At 45.1% G+C, this 14770-nt stretch overlaps 1 protein-coding gene across 3 annotated transcripts in view; it reads left to right on the forward strand.

Annotated features, from left to right (window-relative positions):
- The window catches only part of CDH13 (cadherin 13), a 1152846-nt gene that overhangs the window by 939542 nt on the left and 198534 nt on the right, over nt 1-14770 (forward strand). For all 3 annotated transcript variants that reach the window (XM_057493261.1, XM_036909367.2, XM_057493262.1), the window contains exon 7: nt 9092-9270. In XM_057493261.1, coding sequence (XP_057349244.1) covers nt 9092-9270 — 179 coding nt within the window. The remainder of the gene's footprint in view (nt 1-9091; nt 9271-14770) is intronic.

Genomic DNA, 14770 nt, shown 5'->3' on the forward strand with positions numbered 1-14770 from the left:
CAACCCTGCCATGAACACCCTTGCAGAGACCCTTGTTGGCACATATAGGTGTTTCTCTCGAGGGTGGGTGCCAAAAGCATGAAAGCATTCTTTTCACCAGTTGCTGCTCATTTGTCCTTAAAAGTGACTAATACGGGGAGGGGCGGAAGATGGCGGCGTGAGTAGAGCAGCGGAAATCTCCTCCCAAAACAACATATATCTATGAAAATATAACAAAGACAACCCTTCCTAGAATAAAGACCAGAGGACACAGGACAATATCCAGACCACATCCACACCTGAGAGAACCCAGCGCCTCGTGAAGGGGGTAAGATACAAGCCCCGGCCCCGCGGGAGCCGAGCGCCCCTCCCCCCAGCTCCCGGCGGGAGAAGAGCAGGCAGAGCGGGAGGGAGACGGAGCCCAGGGCTGCCGAACACCCAGCCCCAGCCATCCGGGCCAGAGTGCAGGGCCCTCGATACTGGGAAAACAGGGCAGCAAGAACAGTGAGCAGGCACTGGAGGCTGGGCGACAGAGGACATAAAAAAAGCGCGCGACCATTTTTTTTTTTTTTTTTGCTTTTTTGCTGCTTTGTTTTGGCGAGCGCTTTTTGGAAGTCTTAAAGGGACAGGGACCCCAATATTAGGGAAACAGGGCAGAAAGACCGGTGAGCAGAGGCCTGAGGCTGGCACCGGAGAATAAAGAAAAACGAACGACCACCTTTTTTTTTTTTTAATTAAAAATTTTTTTTTTTTTTTTAATTAAAAAAATTTTTTTTTCTTGTTTTTTTTTGTGGTCGTTGTTTTGTTTTGGCGGGTGCTTTTTGGAAGTCTTAAAGGGGCAGGGCGGGCCACTTAATCCAGAGGTAGGGAATCCGGGATCTCTGGGCACCCTAACCCCTGGGCTGCAGGGAGCAGGGAGGCCCCTTACGGAGATAAATAGCCTCCCAGCAGCTCCTGCTCCAACGCGACTCCACCATTTTGGAGTAGCTGCCCGAGCCAGGCCACGCCCACAGCAACAGCGGAGATTAACTCCATAGCAGCCGGGCAGGAAGCAGAAACCCTGTCTGCGTGCAGCTGCGCAGCACAAGCCACTAGAGGCCGCTGTTCTCCCAGGAGAGGAGGGCCACAAACCAACAAGAAAGGAAGTCCTTCCAGCCGTCACTCGTCCCAGTTCTGCAGACTATTCCTATCACCATGAAAAGGCAAAGCTACAGGCAGACAAAGATCACAGAGACAACACCAGAGAAGGAGACAGACCTAACCAGTCTTCCTGACAAAGAATTCAAAATAAGAATCATAAACATGCTGACAGAGATGCAGAGAAATACGCAAGAAAAATGGGATGAAGTCCGGAAAGAGATCACAGATGCCAGAAAGGAGATCGCAGAAATGAAACAAACTCTGGAAGGGTTTATAAGCAGAATGGATAGAATGCAAGAGGCCATTGATGGAATTGAAATCAGAGAACAGGAACGCATGGAAGCTGACATAGAGAGAGACAAAAGGATCTCCAGGAATGAAACAATATTAAGAGAACTGTGTGACCAATCTAAAAGGAGCAATATCCGTATTATAGGGATCCCAGAAGAAGAAGAGAGAGGAAAAGAGATGGAAAGTATCTTAGAAGAAATAATTGCTGAAAACTTCCCCACACTGGGGGAGGAAGTAATCAAACAGACCACGGAAATACACAGAACCCCCAACAGAAAGGATCCAAGAAGGGCAACACCAAGACACATAATAATTAAAATGGCAAAGATCAAGGACAAGGAAAGAGTGTTAAAGGCAGCTAGAGAGAAAAAGGTCACCTATAAAGGGAAACCCATCAGGCTAACGTCAGATTTCTCAACAGAAACCCTACAGGCCAGAAGAGAATGGCATGATATATTTAATACAATGAAACAGAAGGGCCTTGAACCAAGGATACTGTATCCAGCACGACTATCATTCAAATATGACGGTGGGATTAAACAATTCCCAGACAAACAAAAGCTGAGGGAATTTGCTTTCCACAAACCACCTCTACAGAACATCTTACAGGGACTGCTCTAGATGGGAGCACTCCTAGAGAGAGCACAGCACAAAACACCCAACATATGAAGAATCGAGGAGGAGGAACAAGAAGGGAGAGAAGAAAAGAATCTCCAGACAGTGTATATAACAGCTCAATAAGCGTGCTAAGTTAGGCAGTAAGATACTAAAGAGGCTAACCTTGAACCTTTGGTAACCACGAATTTAAAGCCTGCAATGGCAATAAGTACATATCTTTCAATAGTCACCCTAAATGTTAATGGGTTGAATGCACCAATCAAAAGACACAGAGTAACAGAATGGATAAAAAAGCAAGACCCATCTATATGCTGCTTACAAGAAACTCACCTCAAACCCAAAGACATGTACAGACTAAAAGTCAAGGGATGGAAAAACATATTTCAAGCAAACAACAGTGAGAAGAAAGCAGGGGTTGCAGTACTAATATCAGACAAAATAGACTTCAAAACAAAGAAAGTAACAAGAGATAAAGAAGGACACTACATAATGATAAAGGGCTCAGTCAAACAAGAGGATATAACCATTCTAAATATATATGCACCCAACACAGGAGCACCAGCATATGTGAAACAAATACTAACAGAACTAAAGGGGGATATAGACTGCAATGCATTCATTCTAGGAGACTTCAACACACCACTCACCCCAAAGGATAGATCCACTGGGCAGAAAATAAGTAAGGACACAGAAGCACTGAACAACACAGTAGAGCAGATGGACCTAATAGACATCTATAGAACTCTACATCCAAAAGCAGCGGGATATACATTCTTCTCAAGTGCACATGGAACATTCTCCAGAATAGACCACATACTAGGCCACAAAAAGAGCCTCAGAAAATTCCAAAAGATTGAAATCCTACCAACCAACTTTTCAGACCACAAAGGCATAAAACTAGAAATAAACTGTACAAAGAAAGCAAAGAGGCTCACGAACACATGGAGGCTTAACAACACGCTCCTAAATAATCAATGGATCAATGACCAAATCAAAATGGAGATCCAGCAATATATGGAAACAAATGACAACAACAACACTAAGCCCCAACTTCTGTGGGACACAGCAAAAGCAGTCTTAAGAGGAAAGTATATAGCAATCCAAGCATATTTAAAAAAGGAAGAGCAATCCCAAATGAATGGTCTAATGTCACAATTATCGAAATTGGAAAAAGAAGAACAGATGAGGCCTAAGGTCAGCAGAAGGAGGGACATAATAAAGATCAGAGAAGAAATAAATAAAATTGAGAAGAATAAAACAATAGCAAAAATCAATGAAACCAAGAGCTGGTTCTTCGAGAAAATAAACAAAATAGATAAGCCTCTAGCCAGACTTATTAAGAAGAAAAGAGAGTCAACACAAATCAACAGTATCAGAAACGAGAAAGGAAAAATCACGACGGACCCCACGGAAATGCAAAGAATTATTGGAGAATACTATGAAAACCTATATGCTAACAAGCTGGGAAACCTAGGAGAAATGGACAACTTCCTAGAAAAATATAACCTTCCAAGATTGACCCAGGAAGAAACAGAAAATCTAAACAGACCAATTACCAGCAACGAAATTGAAGAGGTAATCAAAAAACTACCAAAGAACAAAACCCCCGGGCCAGATGGATTTACCTCAGAATTTTATCAGACATACAGGGAAGACATAATACCCATTCTCCTTAAAGTTTTCCAAAAAATAGAGGAGGAGGGGATACTCCCAAACTCATTCTATGAAGCTAACATCACCCTAATACCAAAACCAGGCAAAGACCCCACCAAAAAAGAAAACTACAGACCAATATCCCTGATGAACGTAGATGCAAAAATACTCAACAAAATATTAGCAAACCGAATTCAAAAATACATCAAAAGGATCATACACCATGACCAAGTGGGATTCATCCCAGGGATGCAAGGATGGTACAACATTCGAAAGTCCATCAACATCATCCACCACATCAACAAAAAGAAAGACAAAAACCACATGATCATCTCCATAGATGCTGAAAAAGCATTTGACAAAGTTCAACATCCATTCATGTTAAAAACTCTCAGCAAAATGGGAATAGAGGGCAAGTACCTCAACATAATAAAGGCCATCTATGATAAACCCACAGCCAACATTATATTGAACAGCGAGAAGCTGAAAGCATTTCCTCTGAGATCGGGAACTAGACAGGGATGCCCACTCTCTCCACTGTTATTTAACATAGTACTGGAGGTCCTAGCCACGGCAATCAGACAAAATAAAGAAATACAAGGAATCCAGATTGGTAAAGAAGAAGTTAAACTGTCACTATTTGCAGATGACATGATACTGTACATAAAAAACCCTAAAGACTCCACCCCAAAACTACTAGAACTGATATCGGAATACAGCAAAGTTGCAGGATACAAAATCAACACACAGAAATCTGTGGCTTTCCTATATACTAACAATGAACCAACAGAGAGAGAAATCAGGAAAACAACTCCATTCACAATTGCATCAAAAAAAATAAAATACCTAGGAATAAACCTAACCAAAGAAGTGAAAGACTTATACTCTGAAAACTACAAGTCACTCTTAAGAGAAATTAAAGGGGACACTAACAGATGGAAACTCATCCCATGCTCGTGGCTAGGAAGAATTAATATCGTTAAAATGGCCATCCTGCCCAAAGCAATATACAGATTTGATGCAATCCCTATGAAACTACCAGCAACATTCTTCAATGAACTGGAACAAATAATTCAAAAATTCATATGGAAACACCAAAGACCCCGAATAGCCAAAGCAATCCTGAGAAAGAAGAATAAAGTAGGGGGGATCTCACTCCCCAACTTCAAGCTCTACTATAAAGCCATAGTAATCAAGACAATTTGGTACTGGCACAAGAGCAGAGCCACAGACCAATGGAACAGACTAGAGAATCCAGACATTAACCCAGACATATATGGTCAATTAATATTTGATAAAGGAGCCATGGACATACAATGGGGAAATGACAGTCTCTTCAACAGGTGGTGCTGGCAAAACTGGACAGCTACATGTAGGAGAATGAAACTGGACCATTGTCTAACCCCATATACAAAAGTAAACTCAAAATGGATCAAAGACCTGAATGTAAGCCATGAAACCATTAAACTCCTGGAAGAAAACATAGGCGAAAACCTCTTAGACATAAACATGAGTGACCTCTTCTTGAACATATCTCCCCGGGCAAGGAAAACAACAGCAAAAATGAGTAAGTGGGACTATATTAAGCTGAAAAGCTTCTGTACAGCAAAAGACACCATCAATAGAACAAGAAGGATCCCTACAGTATGGGAGAATATATTTGAAAATGACACATCCGATAAAGGCTTGACGTCCAGAATATATAAGGAGCTCTCACGCCTCAACAAACAAAAAACAAATAACCCAATTAAAAAATGGGCAGAGGAACTGAACAGACAGTTCTCCAAAAAAGAAATACAGATGGCCAACAGACACATGAAAAGATGCTCCACATCGCTAATTATCAGAGAAATGCAAATTAAAACTACAATGAGGTATCACCTCACACCAGTAAGGATGGCTGCCATCCAAAAGACAAACAACAACAAATGTTGGCGAGGCTGTGGAGAAAGGGGAACCCTCCTACACTGCTGGTGGGAATGTAAGTTAGTTCAACCATTGTGGAAAGCAGTATGGAGGTACATCAAAATGCTCAAAACAGACTTACCATTTGACCCAGGAATTCCACTCCTAGGAATTTACCCTAAGAATGCAGCAATCAAGTTTGAGAAAGACAGATGCACCCCTATGTTTATTGCAGCACTATTTACAATAGCCAAGAATTGGAAGCAACCTAAATGTCCATCAATAGATGAATGGATAAAGAAGATGTGGTACATATACACAATGGAATACTACTCAGCTATAAGAAAAGGGCAAATCCAAGCATTTGCAGCAACATGGATGGAGCTGGAGGGTATTATGCTCAGTGAAACAAGCCAAGCGGAGAAAGAGAAATACCAAATGATTTCACTTATCTGTGGAATATAAGAACAAAGGAAAAACTGAAGGAACAAAACAGCAGCAGAATCACAGAACTCAAGAATGGACTAACAGGTACCAAAGGGAAAGGGACTGGGGAGGATGGGTGGGTGGGGAGGGATAAGGGGGGAGAAGTAGGGGGGTATTAAGATTAACATGCATGGGGGGGTAGGAGAAAAGGGAGGGCTGTACAACACAGAGAAGGCAAGTAGTGATTCTACAACATTTTGCTATGCTGATGGACAGTGACTGTAAAGGGGTTTATAGGGGAGACCTGGTATAGGGGAGAGCCTAGTAAACATAATATTCGTCATGTAAGTGTAGATTAGTGATAGCAAAAAAAAAAAAAAAAAAAAAAAAAAAGGCAGTTCCTGTGTGGTAACCTCCAACGAGTTCTATACAAGGGTATAAAGGGCATATAAAAGTGTAGGCAAAGGGTCTGTTTGTGTTTATACAGAGGATCAAAGCCTAATTGGGCTACCCCGAAAATGAACTAAGATACGATATGAAAAAGAACTTCCAACATCTGCACCCTCTGGAAGACTCATGCCAGAAGAATGTCATCAAAAAACCCCAACAAAGATCCACGCACTGCTACAGCTGTAGATGCACTCATCCCACCAGTTCCTGGACCTGCCATGGGAATGAGGAAGGAGATATCTAAGCTGGCCTGTGCATACAGTAAAACAACAAAATTGGACTGGATCTATACTGTTGGAACTCAACCAAGAATTTGGAGAAGTGCAAATTGTAGCGCTCCAAAGTCTTACAACTACAAACTATTTATTGTTAAAAGAACATATGGCATGTGAACAGTCCCCAGGAATGGGTTGTTTTAATTTGTCTGATTTCTCTCAGACTGTTCAAGTTCATTTGGACAATATCCACCATATCATAGATAAGTTTTCACAAATGCCTAAGGTGCCTAACCGGTTTTCTTGGTTTCACTGCAGAGGGCTGGTAATTACAGATATGCTTTGGTTATGTAACTATACTCCTATTATGTTAATGTGTGTGTGCAATTTAAGTAGTAGCTTAAAACCTATACATGCTGAAGTTACTCTACAAGAAGATATATCAAAGAAATAATCAATCTTCCCATGTTTTCTTCCGCCTGCTACTTCTATAGCTTTTCTTCTTCCTTCCTAATTACAACCCTTAAATAGAATTTGTGCCTCATATCAAATTTACCGAGTATCATAATTCTTCCAAGTGGTAAAGATACCTCAAGACAAATGCTGGGCATAGAAGCCACAGGGTATAAATATGCAAAGAAGTAAAAAGCTAACTTTTTCAAACAATAAGGCTTCTCTCTCACTTACCAACTTCACATTTCCCTGTATGGCCCCAGAAGATGACTGGTTAGCCAGAGACGGGTAAGATTCCTCAAGGGAGGAACAACCTAAGACAGGCACAGTCGCAGGGGGGCCATCAGGTGAGAAATTGGGGATCAACAGAGGTGAGGCTTAGAACCTCACCCCCCCGTTCTGAGAGAAATCTTCTGCATACGTGGATGTTTTATTGCCCTTGTCTAGCTTGGATTAACACATAGTCTACAGGCACACACCTGATCATCTACATGTGCTCTCTTACAACACTAAACTATGTTTTCTACCTTTATCTTGTATCTACCTACCACTTCAGCATTTTATTAAAAATAATAATAATAAAGAGAGAAATGTGGTATCCACATATAAATCAAGTATAAAAACCAAATCAGTATTCATATTTGAACTGACTGTTTATAGTTCATAATGCATGAGCAAAACCGAAAGTTTCTGTGATGACTGCCCTTGTACTGTTCACTATGTAACTTATTCATTATGTAAGAATTTGTTCTACATGTAAAAACTTGTTTGTTATGCCTCAGAAGATTGGAGACTGACAAAAGTTAGGCTTGGGGTGGAATAATGATTGTGCATTGAGCATTGACTCCCCTATACAGAATTTTATTGTCGTTAACAACCATTTGATCAATAAATATGAGAGATGCCCTCACAAAAAAAAAAAAAAAAAAAAAAGGACAGACTTCCAATGGTAAAATAAATTAGTAACCGGGATGTAATGTATAGCATAAGGAATATAGTCAAGATATTGTAACAGCCTGGTAGGGTGATAGCTGGAACCTAGAATTATGTATATAAATGTTCTACCACTGTGTTGTACACTTGAAACTCATGTAATGTAATACTGTGTGTCAACTACCCTTCAATAAAAAATAATTATTAAAAAAAAAAAAAAAAGTGACTAATACCAATTCCCCTTAGTATGTCTGTGTGTGAGCAAGACCCAGGGTCTGACACCCTTATCAACCCTTGACATAATCAAATAGTCCACGTCACCCTAATCTTTGTAATGTCTCTGAATCTAAAGGACCCAGGACAAGGTGGCTGCCACAGAGAAGGTTCAAATCACATTTGCTGGGATCCCCTCTAACTGGTGGTCTTTCCCATTCGAGACCCCCTCCTTCAGCTTGCTTGCAGCTACTCACACTCAGGTGCCTGCCTCAGGACCTTTGCTGAGGCCCAGGATAGGGCAGGTGTTCCCCTCTGTATTCACAAAACCCTCTCAATGTACTTAATAGCTTGCCTTATTTTTATATGCTGTCTCTCTCACTAACCCCTGACCTGCTACACCACAGAAGGTGCCTTTTTGCACCTATATTTCCCCATCACCTGGCCTAGGGCACCACACATAATAGGCTTTCGATAGGAGCTTTTAAAATGAAAGCCATTGTCAGGTAGTCACATTGAAATGGAGTGAAAGCCCGCAAAAATAAACAGCATATCAGCAGAAGGAAAAATTGAGCTGTCAATCTGCTGAACAGCAAAGATTTCTTTTCTTTATTTCAAGTCTTGCCATGTGATGGGGCAGGGAGGGATGTGGGAAGAAAAGCAAAAACATAACAGAGCTCTGGAAACCATCTCCTTTTTTTAATTTGGAAAGTGATTGGCACATCACTCCGTTGCCATTGCCCAGGCAGTGGGGAGGACTCTGCGCATCGCTGTCCCCGAGTGACCGTCTCCTGCCGTTCTGTCCTGCCCCTTAGGGACCACGGTGATGCGGGTGACAGCCTTCGATGCAGATGACCCGGCCACGGACAATGCCCTCCTGCGGTACAACATCCGTCAGCAGACGCCTGACAAGCCGTCTCCCAACATGTTCTACATCGATCCGGAGAAAGGCGACATTGTCACTGTCGTGTCACCCGCGCTGCTGGACCGGGAGGTGAGCTGAAAGGCACATGTTGTCTTTTTCGTGAGAATTGAACACGGCTCTCACACCGGGGGAGATGCGGGGCTTCAGGCAACGGCCCTTGAGTATCACAGAGGCAGAAACGAGATACTGACATGGGGCTGGTTTGGAAAAATCTATCAAGGCAGATGGTCTATCACCATCCAGAAGCGAAGCCACCCCCTCAAAGGCCGTATCCTGTGGGGTCATTTGTGTTCAGTCCGCTGATGCCTCAGCTGCCCTCCCGACCACTCACTCAGGAGGCCTTGAGATGCTGGGCTCTTGCCTCTCCTTATCTGTCTGCAAGAGGGGTGGGGAGGGATGGCGGAAGGAAGGCCGGGGAGGGAGGCGGCTTTCTCCAGGATCGCGGAGGTGGGCAGCTTCCACGCACGTCCCTCTTTCGCACACGCTCTGCTTTGGGCGCCACTGTCTTCCCCTGGAGCCTCCTCTCTCCCCCTTTGGCTCCGCTCTCCCCCACAGTGGGTCGTCCCTCTGGGCAGGTGTGACAGGCAGGTGACCCATGGACCGCAGTCAGTCCACACACTTGCTCTTTGGTTTCGCCCTTGGTGTTTTGAAGGTCTCACATTAGCGGCCATGTCAAAAAATTCAGATTTCCTGTCTCTCTTAAAAATTCCGACTTGCAGCCTTTCTGAAAATGAGAAATTCTGACAATTTGGGGCTCCATTTCCACAGGTGGATAGTCAGTCGCCTCACACGTGACCGTCAGATGGAGCTGGTGGCAGCTCCCCCTTCTAGGTGGGGCATGCGCTCCTGCCCTGCTGTGCCCCATGGTGTGTGCCTCTGCCCTGGCCTCTCTCCCTAGTTCCAGGTCCCCCCTGTCACTCACCACAGGCGGCCTTCAGTGGGGATGCTTGGCCCTTCACCCCTCGCCCACCACCCCCACCTCCCCCCACCCAGTCTGCTCCTATTCATCCCCAGGCATGACCCCCTGCAGTGCCCCTTGACCTTCTGCAAGCACCATCTGCCCTCGGTGACTGCTGGGTTTCCAAAATGGACTCTGTGCTTTTCCCTTTGTGTTTTTGATTAAACAAATCCCTGAGTCAGAAACGCCTTCTCTTCCCCTGTCTGCTTGTCTACACTGTAGCTCCTCACAAGAATCTGGGTTAGATCCACGCCTTCTAAGGAGCTGCCCGCCTCCGCTGGAGTCTTCCACAGCCTCGCTCTCCCCGAGGCTCTGGCCGCACTGTCTGGTGGCCCTCCCACAGCATTGCCACGTGTTCCTTTAAGTGCATTTGTCTCTAAAGCATGACCCCTTCCTCGTGGTCTAGACCTGTATTGTCCAACACAGTAACCATAGTCACAGGTACTTATTTAAGTTTTAGTTTACATTAATTGAAATTAAAATGTAGACATCGGTTTCTTAGACTAGCCACAGTTCCAGTGCTCAGTGACCACATGCGGCTAGTGGCTACTGTATTGGCAGGACAGATACAGAATATTGCCATCATCACAGACAATTCTGTTGGGCAACACTGGCCTCGACTGTAAATTTCTTGAGAACAGGGACTGTGATCAGATGCATGTCTGTATCCCCACTGCCTAGCACAATTTGAGCACTCCTAAAAATGCGGATTATATGCTTTTTGGCAGGTGGGTAAGAATAAATTGGACATGACACTAAGATTTCACACTTGAGGGATGGAAAACAGTAGCTTGAAATGGGAAATTATTGGAAAGGAGGGAGAGGATTGAAACTGTGGGTGTCACATGGAGAATGTAATTGTTTCTAGTTAAAAATAGGAAAGTAGGGGGAAAAAAAAGAACATATTGAGTGAATTTCTTTCATTTTGTCTCCCTTTCTCTTCAACCCACCCTATTTTTATGACTTCTGGGCTGCCCTATTATCTTCTCTGGAAGCAAGTAATGACTTTCCAACTCTGTCTAATGCACATGCATGTACATTAGACACGCACACACACACGCACACACACACACACACACACACACACACACACACCAGCTTTCCTATAGTCCCTAATACTCCCAGTGGTACTTGTAAATTTTCTTACAAGGGAAAGATGGAATGCAGGGCTGTTTCCATCTCAGCGGCTCTCCTTGCTGGTAGGGAGTGTTTTGTAGGTCTCTATTTATAAACCAAGTTGGTAATACAGTGGCTTATTCAATTTTTAAGGTTTATTTGGGGGATAAATGTGTTTCAAGCTCATGCTCTTTTCATTCAGGTTTTTGTTACATTGCAATAAGTATTTAATTATGGGAGTTGTATTAAGCATTTCTAGCCACAATACACAAACAGCTCCAAGAAAAAAAAACAGACATACACAATTTAATGGAAATTGGAAAATCAATGTAAATGAATGAAGAGTGTCACTCTTCTGTGAGGGTTTCCAGAGTTCAGTGCCGACCCAGGCAACAGCAGTGCAATCAGAAGCAAGGGGATGCCCCTGAATTTAGGCAAGCCTCGTCTCCTTACAAGTGCTGCCATAAGCTTCTCTTCCTCCAGTTTGCTGAAAGGGTAAAACGTGACTCCAAGTGACTCATCTTTAAAGGGACAGAAGTTGCCCATCAGCCTTCCTTGCTGTTTTCCAGCGTGCACAGTTTCATCTCGGTGCGCGTTTGCAGTGACTCACTTGCATATGGCAGGTTCCTACCACAGGACTGTGGAGTTACCTGTCTTGAATTCTGGAGAACTTCAGAGTAGCCATCCTGTCTTCAGTGTGGTTTTAAAAGTCTACTTCCAGAGCATCTGGACAGAGCACTGAAAACAGATTTATGCACCATTCCTTTTTAAGAAAAGATTACACTGGGACCCTACCAACCTTGGTGTGATTCAAACTGATACTAAGTTTAGTTAAAGAACTGTGTGTGAGTGTTGAATGCTGGGAGTGTAAACAAGTAGGTGGGGCCTCCTTCCTTAGCTGGGCTGCTGAGATTATACAGATGGTTTGCCCCTGAGTGGCCCCCACGTATTGGGGAGTGGAGGCTCCAGGGAAGCCCCATGGTTGACATGAGCTCAGTTGATACAATGTAAATTTCTCATTTCCACTTTCCATTTGGTACCTTTCCTTTCCTGAGTACATTCCCAAGGAAGACCAGGTGAGGTGTTGGCACACGGGAGAGGTGCCCCAGGCCTCAGGGGAGGTAGCAGGCCCTGTTCTCTTTGAGCCCGCCTTTCATCCCCCTGCCAGCCACATATTTGCTTTGTAATAACGCTTGTCCATGAAGACAGTCGAGGGTGCCAGTGAAAGAGCCCTAATGCCACCCTGTGTATGGCTGCTCCTCCTTCCCCGCCTCGACCCCAGGATGTCGCCAGTGGAGCCGACCGAGGCAGGTGCCCACGCTGATCTGCTCCTTCCAGGCTCCGAGGAGGAAGGGATTATGGCCGGCTCATTCCTAACATATTCCCAGAGCTTAACACATGACAGGTGCTCAAAAAATATCTGTGGAGAGATGAAAGGATGGGAAGCAGAGACAGAGGCAGGCAGCAAGAAGTGTTTGGCAGCTCCACATGCACAGGCTGCTGCCTGGCAGGGTGATCAATCCCCTTTCATTGTCTCATGTTTTCATAATGGTACAGCGTCTGAACCCAGAACACATGCACAGAGCAAGACCACCCGACTCAGCCGCTCTGGGCAATGAGAAAATGCTAGAAGGCAGCTCACCCGATTCCTTTCTCCTCTGAGGCCCATAACCGACCCCTCCTGTCCCTTCTAACCATGATCAGCCACTGACTTGCTTCCCCTTTGACGGGCCAGCATTGCCAGGCAGTGGTGGGCTGAGAGCCCTCCCTCAGCTGCGCCTCCTCCGCCGTGCCATGACCTCGGGGAGGACCCCAGGACCGTGGGGTAAATGATGCAGATGGGGCAAGGGACAGTGCTTCAGGGCCCGCCTCCCTCCATGTCCAAGGCTGCCTACACCACAGCTTCCCCCGGAGCAGGCGCATTGCGGGTGCTGTGATTCAGGAGTCCCTGGGGCAGCGATGGGTGACTGGGCCCCTGCTTTTGATGGTGGGCCCCCTGTATACATGTCCCTGGGGGAGAGGGGCTCCAGGGAACATGAGGGCCATCTCTCGCTTAGGAAGGGCAGGCTGGTGGAGAGAGTGGGTCTGTTCTGTTCGGTCCCCAGGTGGTGAGAAGTGGGATTACTTAGGACCACGGTTCTCAAACTGCTGAGGAGCTTTAGAAATCCCAGGACTGCAGCCTAAACTGGAGCCATAAAATCCGAGTCTCAGCTGGTAGGACACAGGCATCAGTAGTTTAAAAAAAAACAGGTGATGCAAACGTGCAGCAAGCTGGAGAATCCCACCTTTGGAGAACATGTTTCACTGTACTCAAGGCTGAGCAGGCAGGGTCTGGGGTCCCAATCCTGGCCCCACCATTTATCTGCTTTCTGACCTAAGTGAGCACATTAGTCTCCCAAGGGCACTGTAACAAAGTCCCACAAAGTCAGGGGCTTCAAACAAGAGAAATTTCTTTGCTCACAGCTCTGGAGGTCAGAGGTCAGAAATCCAGGGGTGGGAGGGACCAGGCTTCTCATGAAGGCCCCAGGGAAGGGTCCTTCCTGCCTCTTCCAGCTTCGGGTGTCACGGAGCTTGGCCTTCCTGGGTTCGTAGGCACTTCGCAGCAATCTCCACCTCTGTCTTCACGTGTCCCTTTTCCAACCATGTGTGTCCCGTTGCCTCCGCCTGTGCACGCCTGTGTTTTCTTACAAGCCCCCGGTCATCCCGGATTGGCGCCCAGCCTAATGACCTCCTTTTCATGTGATGAGTCTGCAAAGACCCTGTTTCCAAATTAAGTCACATTCACAGGTGCCAGGGGTTAGGATTTCAACATATCTTTTGGGGAGACACAATTCAACCTATAACTGAGTGACTTGACCTCTCCATGCCTTAGTTATTCATCTGTAAAATGGGATAACAACAGCTACCTCAGAGGGGTTGTTGTGAGGATCAGCTGTGTCCAAGTAGGGGAAGCACATCATTTATTCTAAATCAACACGAGCGGTCGTCATTGTCATTACTGGTTGTCAGAATTAAGTGGAAGAGTACACAGTGAGTTCCCCACTGCGGGGTGTATTCGAACACACGAACACACACTGCCCTTGGTAGGATGTCACAGAAGGGATCTGAGTCGCCCGTGAAGCTTCGATCCTTCATGTCTTCTCCCACCTTGAGATGGTAGTGATCAAAAACCTTTATTGAAAACCTTCGGTGTGCGAGTTGCTCTGCAGGATTCTGCGTGGGTTCTTGGTTCCCGACCTGACCAGCTGTGTGACCTTGACCAATCGTTTAACCTTGCTGAGCCTATTTCCTCATCAGTAATGACTGTGATAATGACATTTGCACTACCAACTCTTTCACTTTGGAGATGTGCACGACCTCCGCTCATTTTGCAAATAGCAAAGCCTTGTGCAAACCCAGTCACTACCTTTTGGCACACTCCCCGTGGCTGCTGATACCCCAGGCTCCAGGCCCCACCAGCTACTGCTGAGAGCTTTAGTATTGTTTCTACCCATG

The sequence above is a fragment of the Manis pentadactyla genome, chromosome 15 (assembly GCF_030020395.1).
Source record: "Manis pentadactyla isolate mManPen7 chromosome 15, mManPen7.hap1, whole genome shotgun sequence".
NCBI classification, from domain to species: Eukaryota; Metazoa; Chordata; class Mammalia; order Pholidota; family Manidae; genus Manis; species Manis pentadactyla.